Source organism: Mesocricetus auratus, unplaced genomic scaffold, assembly GCF_017639785.1.
Source record: "Mesocricetus auratus isolate SY011 unplaced genomic scaffold, BCM_Maur_2.0 Super-Scaffold_4256, whole genome shotgun sequence".
In the NCBI taxonomy this organism is placed as follows: Eukaryota; Metazoa; Chordata; class Mammalia; order Rodentia; family Cricetidae; genus Mesocricetus; species Mesocricetus auratus.
In genome coordinates, this window is record NW_024429182.1 from 117,288,668 (window position 1) to 117,309,373 (window position 20,706).

Sequence of the window (20,706 nt, forward strand, 5' to 3'; positions counted from 1 at the left end):
CGTGTGTGTGTGTGTGTGTGTGTGTGTGTGTGTGTGTGTGTGTGTGTGTGTGTACTACTTCTGGGGACTGAACTCAGGCTGCAAGTACTTTACTGACTCAACTATCTCCCTAGCCCTTGTTTTGTTGTTGGTTTTTAATTTTATATTTCTTTATTCCTTTGGTTATAGTTTAATACATGTTCACAGAAATATTCAACATTAGTTTAATATCCCTAAATCCAAAAGTACAAAATCTGAATTGTGCTAAAATTCAAAGATTTTTCTTTTCAAAAGATTTATTTGTTTATGTATGTAGGTGTTTTGTCTGCATGTATGTCTGGCCGCAGATCCCATAGTAGTACAGTTACAATGGATTGTGAGCCACAATGAGGGCACTGGAAATTGAACTCAAGACCCCTGGAAGGCAACGAGTGTTCTTAACCATTAAGCCATCTTTAACTCCCAAAGAGTTTAAAAAATTGTTTTGATAGTAAATACTCCAAAATCCAAACACTCTGAAAGATCATTTCAGATAAAGTACCCTCCAAAGCTGACTTCACACAGGGAGAAACATTATCTTTCCCCTTCAGCGTTAATCTCAGCCGTAGAGGAACCATTAGCTCTTATCAATGGTGATTACTTACATTTCTCATAGCCCTCTTGGACACTTTGGGAACTTCAATTTGTCGAAGACTCTGTGAAATCTCTGCAATGCTTTTATGTCTTATTAGTGCATTTTTCCTTTTAAAAACAGAAAAAACACCAAATAAAGGAACTACTATGTAGCAAGGCTTGCATGAAACCAGCATCTAAAATACATTGTTTAAATTAAGTGCTAGTTATCTTGAGGTTGGCCTGTATTTAGAACAAGCCCAGAATTACTAAAAATAGCAACTACAGATTCAGCTAGTTAATAAAAATGACAGACAGCAAGGGAGGTAATACAAATATGCTGGAACCCTAATCTTATTTCATAAGAGGTTCCTAGTTCTTAGACACTCCTGTAGACAGGAAAGAAAATCTTTGTAAACCAAAATAAATACCACATAGTCCCTGAGTAATAAATATAAAGTGTCAGATGCTACCTGGAGGGAACTCCTGAGAGTTTATGTCTGTGATTCTGATACGAGGGCAACTACCAACTCAGCACATTAGATGGACAAAAATGAGACTGTCTAAAAACTTGCCCCTTCTCCAAATTTAACAATAGCGTAGGTAATTGTTCCGATACCTTCTCTTCTTGGCTGATCTGGTCCGCAGCTCCTCCAGCTGCTCAGATTCAGTAATGCCTGACACTGATCTGTGAGCACTTGATGAGGGAGGTGGTGACATGCTCTCTTGAGTCATAGAATCATCACTAAAAAACTCTGTAGGAAGGACACCAGCCAGCTTCTGAGGAATCTTTAACCCCAGGCTGTGGTAAAGTTGTCCAATTGTCCCTGGGATGGAGTCAATATACCTGTGGAGTGTATTGGAAGATACGGAACAGAGTTACCATTTCATCTTCTCTACCCCTTCACCCAGCCTGAAAAAATGCCCCTGTAATCGTATAATTCTAAGACAGCACCATGTGGAGTCCTTGGTAAAACAATGGTAAACTAAGCCAGTGGTCATTAAACTTACAGTCTCAAGATTTCCTCCAGAAACTCTGACAGGTATGCCGAGTCCTTAGTGAGACACACCATGCGTAGCAAATCTGTCACCTGAAAGAGGTTGCAGAAAATTACCATAGCCCCTGCTGGGAAGTGGAAAGCAGGAGCGTATGCTCTCAGGGCAGCAGCCAGGGACTCACCTCCTCCACGACTTGTTCCACCTCATCTGTACTTTCCAGTACTGAGGGGCACTGCTGACACATCTCCAGACGAAGAAACACCTGAAGCTGGCACCTTGAGGAAACAAAGTACTTGGTGATGTCTCCTTTGACTGCCACTTACTGAAAACTCTGAGCAAAGATCTATTTATATAAGAAACAATGACCAAGAACTGGGAAGGTAGTTAGAGTTGAAGCACATGCCTAGCACATACAGAGCCATGGATTCAATCTCAGAGTACTGAAAAAGAGGGGGAAAAGCAATGCATAGGTGGGGAAACCTGGATGTAGCTTAGCTGGTGACTTACTTGCTTAGCATGCCTGAGCCTGGGCACGGTGATGCATATCTGCAACCTCAATTCTCATGAGGTAGTAGAAGGAGAATGAGGAGTTAAAGGCCAGCCTCAGCTTGAGGACAGGCTGGGCTCCATGATACTTTTCTTTTTAAATAAAAGGAGGGAAAGACGAGTCTAATAAGAATCCAGTGTTTTCTCTAAATACTGGTGTGCTTGTTAGGCAATTAAGTGACTGAAACTGCCCCTCAGTACATCATAAAGATCACTAACAAAAGCATGCTCAAGGAATTGACAATTTAAACTGTCCCAAGAACTCTGAGAATTGTGTTTTGGGGTAGTAGTAAAATTAAACAAAGTGGTTTCTTACTCTCTGACTTTATCTTCTTTATCCAGCTTTCCCCCTAGATCCTGTCGGAGAGTTTTGCTGGTTTTTAAGAGGTTACTGTTCATATGATTCAGGCAAGCCACCTGTAAACACAAAGTTATTATGTAGGAGAAAACTGTTACTTATTTCTAGTTTGCTTCACAGTTGACTAATGCCTTATATACCTCCCCTTTCTTTCATTTGAATGAAAACCACTGAAATGAATGCTTTCCTTTGATGTCTTAGAGAATGTGGGGCGGGGGAACAAAACAACTATGTGTAACCAAGTAGAAACAGCAAGTCTTTAGATTTCAACTGTTACAGGAAGGTTTCTTGGGTTATAGAGATGGCTCAACAGTTAGGGTTGAGAGCACAAATTGTTCTTGCAGAGGATTCTTAGCACCTATGCTGGACTGCTCACAACCACCTCTAACTCCAGCTCTAGAGGGTCTGACACCTTCTTCTGGACTCTGGACACACACACACACACACACACACACACCTTTTTGTTGAGAGGGTTTCTCTATGTAGTCCTGGTTGTCCTAGAACTTATCATGTAGACCAGGCTGACCTTGAACTGAGATCCTCCTACCTCCCAAGTGGAAGAATTAAAGGAGTGTGCCACCACACCCAGCTTTATACACTAAATTTTTTAAAAAAAGGTTCTACAAAGCAGTGATACCATAAACAGCTCCTGTCCACTATAGAGACAGAGCACTGATTTTGCCATTGAATATGGATATAGGCAATGAGGTACTTTAAAACAGTGGTTTGAAACACTGCTAAAATTATGTAGGGAGTTTTTAAAACAAATAGATCCCCAAGTCCCAACATAAAGAAAACTGGAGTTAGTCTATCAATCTGGAAGGACCACACATTAGCATTAAAAACAAAACAACAGGCCTGGAAAGATAGCTCATTGATTAAGAGCACTGGCTGCTCTTCCAAAAAACCTAGGTCTGATTCCCAGTTCCCACACAGCAGCCCACAAACAACTCCAGTTCCGGGGAACCCAATACACACAGTATGCAGACACTCATGCCAGCCAAACACCCATATACATAAAATAAAAACAAACAAGTAAATAATAATAGTAAACCAAAGTAACAACAAAGAGATTCTGAAGAGCAGCTAGGTCAAAACCTAGTTAATTCATACAGCTAACATACACACAAAATATAGCATTTCATTAGGACAGATGTTCACTTTGATTCTGGTCTTCCAGTTTATCAGGCTCACATTCCAAAATCTGGAATTTGCCAATCCTTTACTCATTATTTAAAAAGAATGTTTATATTTATTTTTATTTTACATGTATGGATGCTTTGACTGTATATACATCTGTGCATCATTTGCATGCAGTACCCAAAGAGGCCAGAAGAGGGCATCAGACCCCTTGGACCCAGAGAACAAATGTGAGCCACCATGCAACTTGGGAATTGAACCATGTCTGCCCCGCCGCACCCCCCCCCCCCAGATCACTCACTGCTTTAAACCACTGAGCCAACTTTCCAGCCTACTAACTTTTCAATCATGTATAACATAATGGAAATTCTTCAACATATATGCACCAAACCATCAACTACATCTATGGCAGTATTAAATAGACTTCCTTACTTCTAATTCCTTGACGTCCTTCGACTTTAGGAACACTTTAATGGTCGAGACCAAATTCTGAGCACATGAATACAATGTGATTTCTCCTGCAGCCACAGTCTTTTGGTAGTTTTCATGTATGTAAGACAGTAGCTCCTCTTCAGTTTTAAAGTCTGTGGGGAAAATAAAAAAGAACATTTGCTTATCATATTCTGATCAACTCTGTATCATTTAAGGGTTTATCAATTGGGGAGAGAGACTTTTGTCTTCCAGGAGAAATCTAACTCTGCCTGGACTGCCATGACTGACTCTAAGGGTTACTAGCATATAGCGTGTAGATGCTATTAATGGTGATAACCATGCCACAGTGTTTAGCCCAGGCCAACAAGAAAAGATAGCTCATCCAAAATATTACTAGTGCCAAGATCAAGAAAGAAAAGAGATTAGTGACTATTTCTAAGGCTTTGTAAATGTACAAATAAAAATTTAAAATCAAGAAAAAATGTTTAAAAAGTGTCTTTGTTCATTGACGACAAAATTTTCTACATAGGAAATCTGAAAGAACCAATGAGAAAGTTCCTGGAGTTAATGAGGGATAAGAAGGTTGCATGAAACAAAGTTAACCTGAAAAGCTTGCCACTTCCCTAAATATTAGCAGTTTATGAGTGGGATTTAAAAGTAAAACCACATTAGCAGGGAGCAGATAAGGCGCAGTGGTTAAGAGCAGTTGCTGCTCTTGCAGAGGACCTGGATTTGGTGCCTAGCATCCACATAGTGGTTCACAACTGCCTGTAACTCCAGTTCTAGGGGATCTGAACCCCTAGATATCAGGCACACATGTGGTACAAATACATAAATGCAGGTTAAGACATAAACATTAAACATAAATAAACCTTTTAAAACTCACATACACATCACACATCATTAACTATTTTAACATGCAAAACAATGAAGTACTCATATATTGAATCTAACAAAATATGTGTAAAATTTCTATGAGGGAAACTACAAAACTGTGGAAGAAATATAGAACCAAATAAATGGAAGCATCCCTATGCTCATAAGCAGTCAGGCTTTGTACTATCAGGATGTAAGTTTTTTCCATCTGATCCAACTCAATGCTAAGAGGTAAAAGCAGAAGACTAAAAACTACCCAAATTTAAGACTAACTTCACGTGTGGCATGAGAAAACAAAATACAAACAGATCAATAGAACAGAATAGAGTTCTGTATTAGTAGTCAACTGGTCTTTGACAAAGAACAAAGCTGTTACTATGGATGCAAGATCAATAAATGGTGAAAACAGCTGAATATCCAAATGGGAAACATTAAGTTCAGACATAAACTTTTATCTTCCATAAAGATTAACTCAAAACAAGTCAGTCACAATATGAAAACAAAAGGTCTAAGACCGCTAGACATTAACAAATAAAATCTAGATATATATCTAGGAGGAAGGAGAAACTGAAGTTCAAGGTAAGACTCAGACACATAATAGGTTTGAGGTTAGCCTGGGCTACATAAGATAAAAAGCCAACCAACTAAAAATAAATTAAATGTTCCACCAACATACTGATAAGAGTGTAAAAGGTAAGCCATAGATTTGAAGAAAATATTTGCAAAGGACATCTGATAAAGGCTCATTATCCAAAATATGCAAAGACCTCTTAAAACTCAATATTAACAGGCTAGTAAGAGGGATCAATAGTTGAGGGTGCCCGCTGCTGATCTTAGAGGTCAGATTCACATGGTGGATAGAGAGGACAAGCTCCCTCTGACCCATGTGTGCAATAAACATACCATGCAGACACATCTATGTACACCATAACATACAATATAAATTAAAATGTTGCAAAAAATTTATTTAAAATTCAACAATATGGCTACCTAAGGGTCACAGCTCAGTTGTAAGCTATGAGGACCTGATCTCCCAGCATTATCCTTTTAAAAGCCAAATGTGGTGGACCATGCTTATAATCCCTGTGCTGGGGAAACAGAGTCAGGTAGATCCCTACAGCTCACTAGCCAGCCTAACCTAGCCTCTCAGCAAGTTTCAGGCCAACAAAAGACCTATCTATCTCCAAAAAAAAAAGAAAGAAAGATGGCTGGGCATAGTGGTACATGCCTGTGATTCTAGCATTGTGGAGATAGAGGCAGGAGGATCAAGAGTTAAGGCCAGGCACAGCTGCACAGAGAGTTTGAAGATAGCTTGGGCTACATGAGACCCTAATTCAATAAAATAATTTAGTTAAATACAAATTTTAAAAAGGTGGATGCCTCCTGAAGAATGTCCTCTTTGACATAGGGGGCAGATCCTAGTCTGCTCGTCATTTCCAAGTAATCTCAATCTCTTTCTCCTTTCCCACCTCCTCTACCTTCTATCTCATTTGGTTTATTTGTATATTTATTTGCTATTTATTCATATAGCTCAGTTGTCCTTAAACTCATTATGTATATATGAGATACCACTGAACTTCTGATCCTCCTGCCTCTACCAACAAGTTCTGAGATTATACATGTGCTCCATCATGTTCAGTTTTAGGTGGGGAATCAAACCCAAACATTTCATGAATACTAGGCAAGCACTCTATCAGCTGGGGTAGACCCCCCAGCCTCCAGCTCCCTTATGTAATGCAGACACCAAAGGCTCCAGAATGAACGAATACCTTTAAGTTTAGAACTTCTTAAGGTTCTTCCTCTGTCTTCTGATTTATCTCCTGTTCTGCCGCCCACTGTCTTTTGGAGCCCTTTCTCCACAGCCACGTCTGGACTACCATCTGGGTGTAACTTCTGAGCCTTTACATTTAGCCTCGCCACATTCAACATCTTCAAGGATCGGGACATGGTATTCATCTTCTGTCTCACTGGAGTTCGAGGGATACCACCTGCCAAAACATCAGCGGGAAGAAAAGCCAACTTTCACTTCTATGAAATCAGAACTATATTATGCCAAAAAGAATACTGGAAAGAAATATCTCCATTCAGAATTATCTGAACCCAGTAGTTCTTTTATCTGCTTCTACCTAAAATATAAACAGGCTCCTTTTACTGAAGTTTAGGAACTAAATATCTCAACAATTATTTTTTTTAAAGATTATTTTATTTTCACGCATGAGGTTGTTTTTTGTTGTTGTTGTTTTGTTTTTCTCTGAGACAGGGTTTCTCTGTAGCCTTGGAGCTTGTCCTGGAACTCCCTTTGTAGACCATGCTGGGCCTCAAACTCAGAGATCCACCTACCTCTGCCTCCTGAGTACTGGGATTAAAGGTGTGCTTACATGAGTGCTTTGCCTGCATCTATGTGTATATGATTCTTTTGCCTCTGTGTGTATGTGTGCATGTGCACGTGCATGTTTGTGTGTGTTCGTGTGCACACGGCACAAGCACATTTCTGGTACCCAGAGAGACCAGAAAAGAGCACTGGATCCCTTGGAACTGGAGTTACAGATGGTTGAGTTGCCATGGAGTGCTGGAAACTAGTCCTTGGTGTTCTGCAAAAGCAAAAAGTGCTCTTAACTGTTCAGCCATCTCTCAAGACCCATCTCAATGATTTTCCGCAAAGCAATTACCAAGCATGCTTCAGTTTGGTGTTGCCCAAAAGACAGCTGTGATGAGACTTTTCCTTCTGGCAGTGCTAGGGATAGAACCCATAGCTCATGCTTGCTAGGCAAGTGCATGCTTTTTCTGAAACACAATCTAGTAATCTGCATCAAAAGCTAATTTACATACTCTTTAACATAGTTAACTCATTCCTGGAAATTAGTGCTAAGGAAATCCCTCAGAGTATATACATGATATACACTAGAGTATTATTTGTAATGATAGAAATTGAAAACAGCTGGGCGTTGGTGGCGCACGCCTTTAATCCCAGCACTCGGGAGGCAAAGGCAGGCGGATCTCTGTGAGTTCGGGACCAACCTGGACTACCAAGCGAGTTCCAGGACAGCCTCCAAAGCCACAGAGAAACCCTGTCTCGAAAAACCAAAAAAAAAAAAAAAAAAAAAAAGAAATTGAAAACAATCTCCATGTTCAACAACATGAGTGAAGCAGAATGATTACACAAGCAGCACGGGTGGGGATGGAGCTCTAGGGAAAGCACTGCCTAGAGGCCTGATGATATGGTTCAGTTCCCGGCATGGAAGGCAAAGTAACTAATGAGCAAATATCTGTAAATAGGAAAAAAAGCTGTATTGACATTTCCAAATTTGAAATATAAAAATTTGCCTTTAGTAACCATTTCAAACTTTCTGTTTGTTTGTTTTTTGAGACAGAGTTTCTCTGTGTCTTTGGAACCTGTTCTGGAACTAGCTCTTATAGACCAGGCTGGTCTTGAACTCATAGAGACCCACCTGCCTCTGCCTCCCGAGTGCTAGGATTAAAGGCGTGTGCCAACACCGCCCGTTACCATTTCAATCTTAATCAACCTTTTGTTTCTTTTTTTAGAAAGAATAACTGTTTTAAAATGTAGTCTCAGAAGGAAAAAAAGACTGCCTCAAAAAACAGGCTTTCTATGTGCGTACGTTTCTTTCTGCTGCGGTCTTGATTAACTACAGTAGATTCTTCATGAGATTTTTTCTGGTAGAGTTCAGAGAGGCAGCGTGTTACCTCACTTTCAGTTTTAGAGGATTCTTCATTATCAGGTGAGGCAGCATGTAATAACCTATAAGACAAGATGCGCATTATAAGGTCAAATTCTAACTTTCTAAACCACCAGACTCAGAACAGGTACAGTGCTATCAATCAGCATCATACATACATGATAGTCTTTAACAGACTAACTGTCCCACAAGAGTTGGCTGGTAGAGAAGGTTTGTCCTTTCCATTATGTATTCAGAATACATAATGGAAAGTGCTTTAAATTCATTAGAAAGATAAAACCCAAGTGAAATTTTATCTCATCTAGGTGCTAGGTGTGTGTCTGTGTGTGGGTATGTCACATGAGTGAAGGTGCCAGAGGGGACCAGAGTTGGCCTCTGAAACTGGAGACAGAGATGGTTTGAGCCACCATGTGAGAATCAAACCTGAGTCCTCTGAAAGAGCAGCAAGTTCTTAACCACTGAGCCATCTCTCTAGCTCTCATACTTTTGATAAAACTCGTAAAGGTAAATAAACTAGAGATATTTATATACAAATGAAAAATATGTTGAGCATGAACAATTGCAAAAGGTAAAATTGTACCATTTATATAAAATTTACAACAGAAAATAGAAATTGTTTGTGTGTGTCTATACATAAGATGTAAACAAGCCTAAAAATACCTGTAGGGAGGGTGGGTGAGAAAAGATGGAGTACAACTTTAACTATGTCTGCAATGCTTGATTTCTTTTTTTTGGGGGGGGGGTTCAAGGCAAGGTTTCTCTGTATAGCCTTGGCTGTCATGGAACTCACTCTGTAGACCAGGCTGACCTAGAACTCAAAGAGATCTGCCTTCCTCTGCCTCCTGAGTGCTGGTATTAAAGGCATGCGCCACCACCGTCCACCTGCTGAAGTAGCTATAACTATTAACAAGAATTTAATCTCTAATCTTGATGGTAGGTACACTTTTACCTTGTAATATTGTATTCTGTGCTTTTCTGGTTGATTAAATTCTGATTTTTATCTTTTGGTTAGCTGAGTCTGTCTTCCCTGCTGGCTCACAATGCCACCCTTGTTTGTTATATGTCACATTCCCATAAACTCAGGAGTCACTTTCCAGGTTCTCTGTTTTGGCTTATTTGTTCAACTAATGCCACACTGTGTACTGTGTAGCTTTACAGAAAATCTGTCCCGACCTGCAGGAAGTCAACCTGGAGCAAGAGACCTAAGGACCGGGGATGGGGACAAGAGACATGAAAGAAGGGCCACAAGACAAGGATCTAATTAAGTGGCCATTTTTATTTTTCTCAGGGCAGTTAATGTACTTGGTAGAGCAGGAGAACGGGAGGGGGGTGAGGGGGTGAGAGGGTTGCTTTGCACACCAGGTGTGCACGTAGCAGGGTATTGTTTAAGCACATAGAGCAGGATATTGGCAAGGTAAGAAGTTCAGGAGGGAGAGGAATGGGTGGGCTAACGGCCATTGTCTAGGTGATGGTTAGGGCTGGCTGGGTTTGGACAAGCTTTCTGGGTCATGGTGTTCCTATGTTCTACCCATGTTGTTTCCCTTCTGAGTGCCCCCAGAAGGCTCCTTTGTTAAAGCTAAAGGCCAATTATGTAAATCTTTAGACTTTAGAAAGTACAGGTTTGGCTCCAAAAGATGAAGGTACCTGAGGCGTTCCAACAAAAATCTGCTTGTCATGACAGGAGGAACTTTTATTTTGATCTTAGATTTTGTTTGTTTGTTTGTTTGTTTTTGGTTTGTTGTAACAAGGTTTCTGTGTAGCCTTGGTTGTCCTGGAACTTTCTCTGTAGACCAGGCTGGCCCCAAACTTGCAGAGATCGGCCTGCCTCTGCCTCCCGAGGGCTGGGATATGGTGATGATGTGTGTGGAGGTCAGATTACACTTCCGTGGAGTCAATCCTCTCTCCAACCTTGCATAGGTTCCAAGGAGCAAACTCAAACACAAGGTCTGTGCAGCAAGCGCCTTCGCCTTCTGAGCCACTTTGCTGGTCCCTTACTTGAGTTTAAAAAAAACACCTTTAGTTTTATTTTCCATGTAATTCGTATCTGTTCTTACCCTTATAACTCCCTTCTGCATTTGAGGTAGGGAGATAGTTTTAATTTGGCAGCCCAGATTGTCACTAACTTTCCATCTTTCCAAGTGCTGAGATTACAGGAAAGCACCATACCTGGTTCTTTATCCCTTCTTGTACTTGATTCTTATTAACTGGTTCTTAAATTTCTCTTTAGAAAAAAACATCAGAGCCGGGTGGTGGTGACAGATGTCTTTAATCACAGCACTTAAGTGGCAGAAGCAAAAGGATCTGTGAGTTTGAGGTCAGCCTGGTCTACACAGCCAAGTTCCCGGGTAGGCTCCAGAGAAACCCTGTCTTGAAAAACCAAAACCAAAAAAAAAAAAAAAAAAAAGAAAAGAAAAGAAAAAAAAGATCAATGAAGCCTATATTTTTCAGTATAAATTAATCTGTGGTCTTAGTCAGTGTTCTACTGCTGTGAAAAGACACCATGACCACAGCAGCTCTTATAAAGGAAAGCATTTCATTGGGGCTGGCTTACAGTTTCAAAGGTTTAGCCCATTTTTATCACGTGAGGAACAGGCTTCAAGGTAGACAGACATGGTAGATGACAGCTCCACATCAAGATTCACACTGTGTCAGGAAGAGACACAGACTGGTTTGGACTTTTGAATACCAAAGCCCATCTCCAGTGACATGCTTCCTCCACAAGGCCAGACTTCCTCATTCTTTTCAAGTAGTGCTACTCCATAATAATCAAGCATTCAAATCTATAAGCCTGTGGATGCTATTCTTATTCAAACCACGCCTATATCAGTGTTTGGCATTTTCTCTGCACAGGCATTGGTGGCACACGCCTCTAATCCCAGCACTGGGGAGACAGAGGCAGGCAGATCTCTGTGAGTTCGAGGCCAGCCTGGTCTACAGAGCAAGTTCCAAGACAGCCTCTACAGAGAAACCCTGTCTCAAAAAACAAAAAAACAACCAAAAAAATAAAGCCAAATGTGACAACCAAGTTATAGAAGGGCAGGCTCCCTTAGAACAAGACTGTTGACATCTGACTATTGAATTTAATAATCAATATACAAAAAGATGCATAAAGCTTTACCAAAATGACTCCATCAAGTCTGCAGTGGCACCGCTGACGTTAGAGAAAGGGAACCACTTTTCCATAAGAGCTGGACTCCAGGGACTGGTGCGACTAAGCTCCTGCTGGACCCACTCTGGAACACAGGGAGCTAAAAGGACAGAAACAAGAGAAGACATGAGAACCAAGGAGAGCACCCAGAGCTTTGTGCCTGGGCTCACTCCTCCTCTGCAAAGAGCATGTTAACAACATCTGCCATTCTGCATGGCCAACTCCTACAGGTCTATCTTGTCTGGGGTGGGGGTGGGGAGTGCAAACACAGTTTGAAGCTTTTGCTCCTATTCCTCACACAACCCTTCGTCTTACTTCTGAAATATTCCTCTAAATGCATTTAAAATTGTGCTATTTTTCTATTCTCAGAAACTTACTTCCTTTTAAAAGTGCCTTTTAGCACAAGAATAAACAATGTACTAACATAAAAGCAGTCTAAGCTACAGAGAAGAACCACCGTACAGTATCAAGTTAGTAACTCTGAGACAGTTAATTATAGTAGAAGAGTAGGTTCCCTTAGGACAGGCCTGCCAGAGGATGTGTTTGGAATGCCAGAATAAGCTTCACTAGAACCTCATGATAGGACCTTATCTGGACAGAGTATGGTGGGGAGCCTGGAAAGTAAGACACCACACTGACTTATATACTCCAGGAAACTGAGCCATGCTACAGCACACGGGCAAAATACTCAGAGTGCTGTTTTACAGTATTCCAAGAACAGTTTTCTGGCCTGTTTCTAAAGATTTTACAAATAGTCTATACACACTTGACAAATAAGCCAATGACAAAGATACAAAATAATCTATTGCTTTAATATGTGATTATTTAATAAGCCATCCTAAAAAGTGTTCTATAGAGCCTTCAGATGAAGTTCTTCAGGATTTCTAAAACCAGCTATTTAAACTGCCTATAGCTTGTACTAGAGCTTACTTTTATCTGCCTTACAACATCCCGGGTTCCACCAAACGCATGATGGAAAGGGCTGGAAGAGACTGCAAACCACCCTGTGTCATGTTAATTCCTGGTGGGAAAACTTACCAGAAGAAGCAGGGTCTTCAAATAAATTATGAACCTGAGTCAGTGCACTATCTACAACATCTGAGAAAAGGGAAGCTATATCCTGGGGATCTTCAGCCACAGCTGTCTGGAGAAAATGTCTTTGAAATTCAGCTTCTTTGGCTCTGAAAATTGTGAGAATCATGGCATTGGCAGAGAATGGGGAAATAATTCCTGTGATGGGGGGCCAGCCTTCACCAGGATCCACACTGGCAACCTACAAAGAAATGCTAATGAGTTGGGAATATTATTGTCAATATACCTAAAAGAATGTAGCCCGCTAGAGACAGACTAATAGTTGGCTATCAGTGGCAGAAGAGAATTTATTAATCATATGGTCCCTAAGTCTCAATCTGTAAGAAAAAGCTTACAGTGTTGGTAACATTTACCATGTGTTTATTTTCTCTGGGTCATTACAATAGTATTTGCTTTATATTAATAGTGAAAAGCAGGAAAGCAAGATTTATTCTATTGGGAAAAAAGAATAAAGAGATCCTGGCCCACCTTCTTCAAGTCTAGTACATGGCAACCAAAGCAAGCATATATATATATATATATCCATTACACATTTGCTGCATCTTACAACCATTCAATTAAAATGATCCACACATAAAAAATGATTATCATTTCCACTTTATAGAATGGACTGAAGCTTAGGAAAAAGCCACTTGTTCAAGGTCACCTGCTGGTGTAAGAAAAAGCTACTCGGTACATCTGACTTGAGAACAAAGGTACTTCACTGTAAGGCAATACAATCACTGAAGGGATTTAGTCAACACACACCTGGGCAGCAGAGCTGAGACCTAATCTAGACGGTCTTCCTACCCAAGCTTGTCTACCTAGCATAACCAAGTTTTGTATCACATTAATAATAATACAATATAGTGATCTTTTCACTGGACCATGTAACTCTTAGGAAAGTTTCCACACAAGATCCAGAATCATCCTCGAGAATCTTTTATCACAGGATCCAGATAAAGATAGTTCCTGAGATTAAAAAGGCAAAGAAAAATAAGGAATTTGAGAGTAATTTCAAAATAGTCATCATTGCTAGGTGCAGTGTTATACACCATTTATACCAGCATTGGAGGGGCAGAGGCAGGCAGATCTCTGAATTCAAGGCCAGTCTGTTCTACAAAGTGAATTCCAGGACAGCTAAGACTACACAATGTGACTCTATCTCAAAAATCAAAAAACAAAAGAAGCCATCATTTTAAGATCAAACCTGGGTATATTTGTGTTTTTGTTATGAGACAGTTCTAAGTTTGAGTAACTATTCTTACGCTATTATATTTAATTTTATATTGTAGCAGCTTTTTCATAAACACTAAAATTAAAGTATATTACAGAATATTTAACAAATAGTGAGAAACCACCCATCATTGCATACAACCATCTCATTGGGCCAGCTACCTTTTCTCTATGTAAATTCAGGGTCTTTAACTTAACTGGATTCATGATGTACACAATTTTACAAATGGTTTCTTCGCTAATAACCATCATTTCCATTATGCTTAACTGCAAACAACATTATCTGAACAATTTTAGTAAAAATCTATCAGGCAGGCAATCCTTGGCATTTTGTGTATCTCCTCTCAGCAGTGTGGAGGACACGTACCAGATGGAATTCTTCAGCAGTCAGTCTGCTAACCAGCTCCTGAAACAACAGCCTTTGAGTTGACTTGTGTCCCTCTGGACTTTGTAGCATCCAGTTGTCAGTGCCTAAAGCACTACTCATTGGGAGAGACCACTGGGCCACTGAGCCCCTTAGAAATATTTTGATTGGCTTCTGGAAATGTCTCTGATGCATGGCTAAGGGCTCTAGGGAGATTGCCCATGGTTCTTGAATTTCTTTGCCTGAGAGAAATAAAGAATATTAAAATTTTAATATATGAAATAGTTTCTAAAAGAGATTTCATAGTAAGGATGAAAAGAATCAGATTTCCAGTTGAGACAGTGGGTAACGTCACTCAATTCACATTTCAACCCTAACCCTGTTGTTTACAAGCTATCTGAGCAGGTTCATTTGGCACTATAGAAAAAGCTTTATACAAATGGATATGGATGGTATCACAACTTCTCAACTATGACTTGGAAATATGTATGTATTCAAGTAGTACTACTTTAAAAAATAAGACTCTCTGATTGGTGTGGTAGTAAATGTCCATAATCCCAGCACTCCGGTACCTGAGGTTGGAAGATAGAGGGACCTAGGCCAATCTGGGCTACATACTGAGGTCCTGTCTCAAAGAAGACTCAAAATACCATGTGTGTGCCTAGTGCCCTCAGAGATCAAAAGAGGACATTGTATCTCCAGGAACTGGAGTTAGATAGTTGTGAGCCACCGTGTGGGTGCTAAGACCCAAAACTAGTTTCTCTGAAACAGAAACAGGTGTTCTTTACCACTAAACTCTCTCTCTAGCCCCCAAAAATATTCTTAAAAAATTTTTAAACTGGGGCTGGAGAGATGGCTCAGAGGTTAGGTGCACTGGCTGCTTTTCCAGAGGTTATGAGTTCAATTCCCAGCAACCACATGTTGGTTCACAACCATCTGTAATGAGATCTGGTAGCAGGTCTTTGACCTGCAGGGACACATGTAGGCAGAACACTGTATATATAATAAATAATAAATCTTTAAAAAAATTTTTTAATTGGAGGGCTAGAGACATGGCTCAGTGGTTAAGAGCACTAGCTGCTCTTCAGAGGACCATAGTTTAATTCCCAGCACCTACATAGCATCTAATAACTGTCCATAACTTTTGCTCTAAGGGGATCTGGCACCTTCTTCTGGCCTCTGTGGGCACTGAACACACATGGTACACAGACATTCATGCAGCCAAAATATCTAAGCACATAAATCTTTAAACTGGCTGGGCAGTGGTGGCGCACGCCTTTAATCCTAACACTCAGCAGGCAGAGGCAGGCGGATCTCTGTGAGTTTGAGGCTGGGCTGGACGGACAGCCTCCAAAACAATACAGAGAAACCCTGTCTCGTAAAAGCAAAAAACAAAAACAACAAAAAAAATCTTTAAACTGGCTAACTCTTGGATCATACACCTAGAATCCACCACTTGAGGGGTGAGGCATTGTGACCAGGTTAGCAAGTTTGAAAACAGCTTGAGACACTATCTCAAAAACAAAAAACACTAAAAATTCTTCAGCTGTACATAATTATAACACAGTTTAAAGTATCAATCTCTACGCAGTCTTTCCCTGTGAACATGATATACTCAGAAATGAGCATCACCATGTAACAAACCATAAGGGAAACAAATTTGTAAGATGTTGGCTTTTCCTGGTAACAAGCATCATTTGAGGGTTTCGTAATTCATTTCTTCTGTAGTCATCTTCTTTCTCTATGATCTCTAATTCATCAATTTCTTCTACAAGGCAATGAAATCCTTATACTCATGTGTTTGGGTATCTAAGCAATACTACCATTCTTTTTGTAATTCTTTGTAATCATTCCCTTGGTTTTTTCTCACATGCACTGGCAGGTATACCACAGTTCAGTCTTCCTGTGGTATCAGATTTTGCTTTTGGATTTTTAAAACTCTTTCAATTAAATTTAGTATCCACATATAGAAAATGCTAAAGAAACTGGAAGTGTGCTTTGGAGCTGGGGATTGCCAGCTTACAATCCCACCACCAGAGAGTCTGGGAAGCAGGGAGGACCATAAGAGAGATATGCATGGTAACTGGAGAAGGGTTATGGGAGGAGATCTCCTAATTGGATTGGGGGGAGATGGGAGAAAGAGAGGGGAAAAAGAGGAGGGGAGAGGAGGACACAGAAGAGCAGGAAGGTTGAGCCAGGATAAGAATAGAAAAGGATGAGAGATACTATAATAGAGGGAGTCACTATTAGAGGAGAGATCTGGCACTAGTGAGATCTTCACAGATCTACAAGAATGACACCAACTGGCATTAGGGCTACCTTAAATGCCCCCCCCATGATAATGAGATTGATGACTACCTTATATCCTAGAACCCTCATCCAGTGGCTGACGGAAGCAGAAGCAGACACCCACAGCTAAAAACCAAATTGAAATCCTGGAACCCAGTTGCAAGGAGGAGTGATGAGCAAAGCAATCAAGACCAGGCTGGCGAAACCCACAGAGGCAGCTGACCTAAACAAGGGGGAACACATGGACCCCAGACTGATGACTGAGCAGCCAGCATGGGACTGATCCAGATACCATCCCCCCAACTTGGGTGTCAGAGAGGAGGTCTCGGCAACCTATGGGACCTTGAAGAGTAGATCAGTATTATTCCTGGCATACAAATGGACTCTGGGAGTCCATTCCACATGGAGGGATGCTCTCTCAGCCTGGACACATGGGGGAGGCCCTAGGTCCTGCCAGGGATGATATGACAGACTCTGAAAATCCCTCATGGAAGGCCTTACCCTCCCTGGAGAGCAGAGGGGGGATGAAGTGGGGCAGGGGGTTGGGAGGGGAGAGAGAAGGAACTGAGAGTAACATGTATAAAGAGTTAAAAAAAAAAAAAAAGAATAGATGTGAATGCATTGACATCATATGGGAAAGAAAATATTCCAAACCACTCAATGGACTTTCAGAAGATTTTCATGCAAAATAACTTTTATACAGATAATCATGTTGATGGCATTATACAAATACTGTTTTCTAAAATGTTACTCTATAAAAATTTTAAGTATCTCTTTAAAAAAAATAAATAGAAATTTGAAGGAAAAAAAGTTATTTGCTTACCTTTAACAGGGAGAAATAATGTTCCTTCAGTTTGGGGAAATGAGGCTTCATACTCAGGAGAATTATAGAGTAGGCAGTTTACAGTGGCATCTATTGGTAGAGTGGAGATCCATGAAGAGAGGAGAGGTTCACGTGACAGCTCACCACCACTCTGCAGAACTGTTTCCCCGACTTTAGTAAAACCCAGGCTCCAAGTTTCAGATGGCAAGATGGTGCCTCCTCCATGGTGGAGCAGTTCACAAACTGTCCAGTACCCAATGTGGTCTGGAGAGGCCCACAACTAAAATAAATATGACAAAGAAGCTTAAGTTAGTATATTTATAAATAAACTAGATAGAGGAAGTAGGGCAAGTGTTAATACCAACATTAAAGGATCAAATTACACTATTAATGTGTCTGTTGAACCAAGTACAAATAACAGCTAGCATCTATTACTACACAGCCCAAGATCATAATTACCATATAACATACCTTCAAGGAAACAGAATACTGGGGAGAAGACTATTAATAAAGTGCTTGGTTTGTAAGTGTAAGGACTTGAATTAAAACCCTAGAACCCAGCAGGGCGTTGGTGGCGCACGCCTTTAATCCCAGCACTTGGGAGGCAGAGGCAGGCGGATCTCTGTGAGTTCGAGGCCAGCCTGGTCTACAGAGCGAATTCCAGGACAGCCTCCAAAACAATACAGAAAAACCCTGCCTCGAAACCCCCCCCCAAAAAAACCTAGAACCCATGTTAAAAAAGCCAAACACAGTGGTACTTTTTTTTTTCAAGACAGGGTTTCTCTGTGGCTTTGGAGGCTGTCCTGGAACTAGCTCTGTAGACCAGGCTAGTCTGGAACTCAGAGAGCCACCTGCCTCTGCCTCCTGAGTGCTGGGATTAAAGGCGTACGCCAACAATGCCCAGCTGATACAGTTTATAATCCTATAATCCACCAAGAAACAGAGAGCATTTATTTTTAGGGCACACTGGTTGGCTAACCTAGTTGGTGAACTCCACGTAAGCAACAACACCCAAACTTGTCTTCTGCCCTCCTACATACACGATACACAAATGATTATGAACTATACAGAAAGAAAATATTTGTTTTAAAAAAATAGCCCTCTTTTTACTGCTTTTCATGTTTTATTAATGTGCATATATCTGTATAAGTGTATGCAGTCTATGTGGGTGTCCTCAGAGACCAGCTAATATTACATACAGTTATGAACTTCCCAACATGGGTGCTAGGAACTGAACTCAGGACCTCTTGGAAGAGCAGCAAACAACCCTTTAGTCCTGGGTCATCTCTCCAGTCCAACTGCTTTTCATTGAGACAGGGTCTCATCAAGTTACCTAGACTAGACTTGAACTTACTTACAAAGCAGAAAGGATCTGAACTTTCTACCCCACTGCCTTAGACTTCCAAACAGCCTAGACTATAGGCCTACAATAGTCCCAACTAAACTCTTTAAAAATCACTATTAATGCCGGGCAGTGGTGGGGCATGCCTTTAATCCCAGCACTTGGGAGGCAGAGGCAGGCGGATCTCTGTGAGTTCGAGGCCAGCCTGGTCTACAGAGTGAGTTCCAGGACAGCCTCCAAAACAATACAGGGAAACCCTGTCTCGAAAAAACCAAAAAACAAAACGAAAACTTTTCATTTACATGTTATATGAACCCCTTCACACAGACATGAATGCAAGCAAAACACCAATGCACCAAAAGCCAGGTGGTAGTGACCATACGCCTTTAATCCCAGCACTCAGAAGACAGAGGCAGGCAGATCTCTATGAGTTCAAGACCAGCTTGGTCTACATATCGAGTTCCAAGACAGCCAGGGCAACACAGAGAAAGCCCTGTCTGGAAAACACAAAAGATTGTAAGTCTCCAGGTTGGTACTGGGAATTGAATACAGTTCCTCTGGAAGAGTAATCAGTGTTCCTAACTTTAGCTATCTCTCCAGCACTTATACTTAATACTTAACATAATTTTGTTTTTGTTTTTTTAAGACAGGACCTCATTATGTAGCTCTCAATGTCTTGGAACTCAGTACGTAGACCAGGCTGGCCTTGAACTCAAAAGAGATCCACTACACCTAGCTTTAACATGATATTTTTATTAGTCCTGAAGGAATGGCTCAGCAGTTAAAGCACTGGCTGCTTTCCTAGAAGAAGCAGGTTCAATTCTTGGCACGACACAGCAGCTCACAACCATGTATAACTCCAGTTCCAAGGAATCTGACACCATCTTCTGGCCCCTGTAGCCACCAGCCTTGCAGGTAATTCAGACATACATGCAGACAAAACACACACATGTTTAAAGTAAATAAAGTCAAAATTTCTTACAATGTATTTGACCACATTTACCTCCCACTTCTTCCCTAAGTCTTAACATTCTGGATGATTATTGTTGGTTTCTCATCTGTACTCTTGCTATTTAAGCAGCTCCTAGTTTAGAGCTATGCAATTCTATTAAGTGAAAGCTCTTTTCACCCGTTCAAACCACTTTCTAAACCTTCTCATTGATCAGAACATATCCATGATTCAAGCCTGGCCTGGTGGAACAGCACTTCTCTCTAACTCTGTTGTTCTCCCCATTGCTTTTCTGGGTCCACAGTTCCTAGTCTTTCCATTTGTACTACAAAGTTCATTGCTAGCTCCCACCCTTACTCATAGCCTTCTCTAAGTCTGGGAGTGTTCTCTCTCAGTCTTTTATTATAATCTTCCTCATTCACTGTTCAAGCCTGCTGGGGAAGGGCTTCCTTCTTCCCTAAGTACACCTCTAGACACAATAACTACCTGCCTCCCCTCACCCAGCCTTTCTTTTCCTTGAAGCAAGTTTTGAAATCACCACTTATTTGCTCATCTGGAAAGTAAACTATTTTAGTCACCATATCTCCAGCAGCTAAGATGAGGCTCAATGTAGTGGCTTACCAATGCATGTATCTGTAGTAAAATAATGTACCAGAAACAAAAATTAAACTGCACAGACTATAGATGCTTTCATGGTATAATTTCACATATATACATATGAAAGGAGACCAGGAGTTCAAGGTCATCCTCCAATACAGAGTCCCATGCTGGCTACAACCTGAACTACACTAGTCTGTTTCAAAACTAGCAACACACACACACCCTTACAGCACTTACAGGAGCA

General features: G+C 40.8%; 1 protein-coding gene across 1 annotated transcript in view; it reads right to left on the reverse strand.

Moving 5' to 3' along the window:
• Ticrr (TOPBP1 interacting checkpoint and replication regulator) overlaps positions 1-20,706 on the reverse strand; it is a 42,437-nt gene that overhangs the window by 19,823 nt on the left and 1,908 nt on the right. The window contains exons 2-13 of the mRNA XM_040729861.1: positions 17,572-17,851; positions 14,463-14,701; positions 12,827-13,061; positions 11,759-11,888; positions 8,563-8,702; positions 6,712-6,930; positions 4,067-4,218; positions 2,453-2,553; positions 1,772-1,865; positions 1,603-1,682; positions 1,211-1,438; positions 624-720 (exon numbers count right to left, since the gene is read on the reverse strand). Of these exons, the coding sequence (XP_040585795.1) occupies positions 624-720; positions 1,211-1,438; positions 1,603-1,682; positions 1,772-1,865; positions 2,453-2,553; positions 4,067-4,218; positions 6,712-6,930; positions 8,563-8,702; positions 11,759-11,888; positions 12,827-13,061; positions 14,463-14,701; positions 17,572-17,851 (1,995 nt within the window). The remainder of the gene's footprint in view (positions 1-623; positions 721-1,210; positions 1,439-1,602; positions 1,683-1,771; positions 1,866-2,452; positions 2,554-4,066; positions 4,219-6,711; positions 6,931-8,562; positions 8,703-11,758; positions 11,889-12,826; positions 13,062-14,462; positions 14,702-17,571; positions 17,852-20,706) is intronic.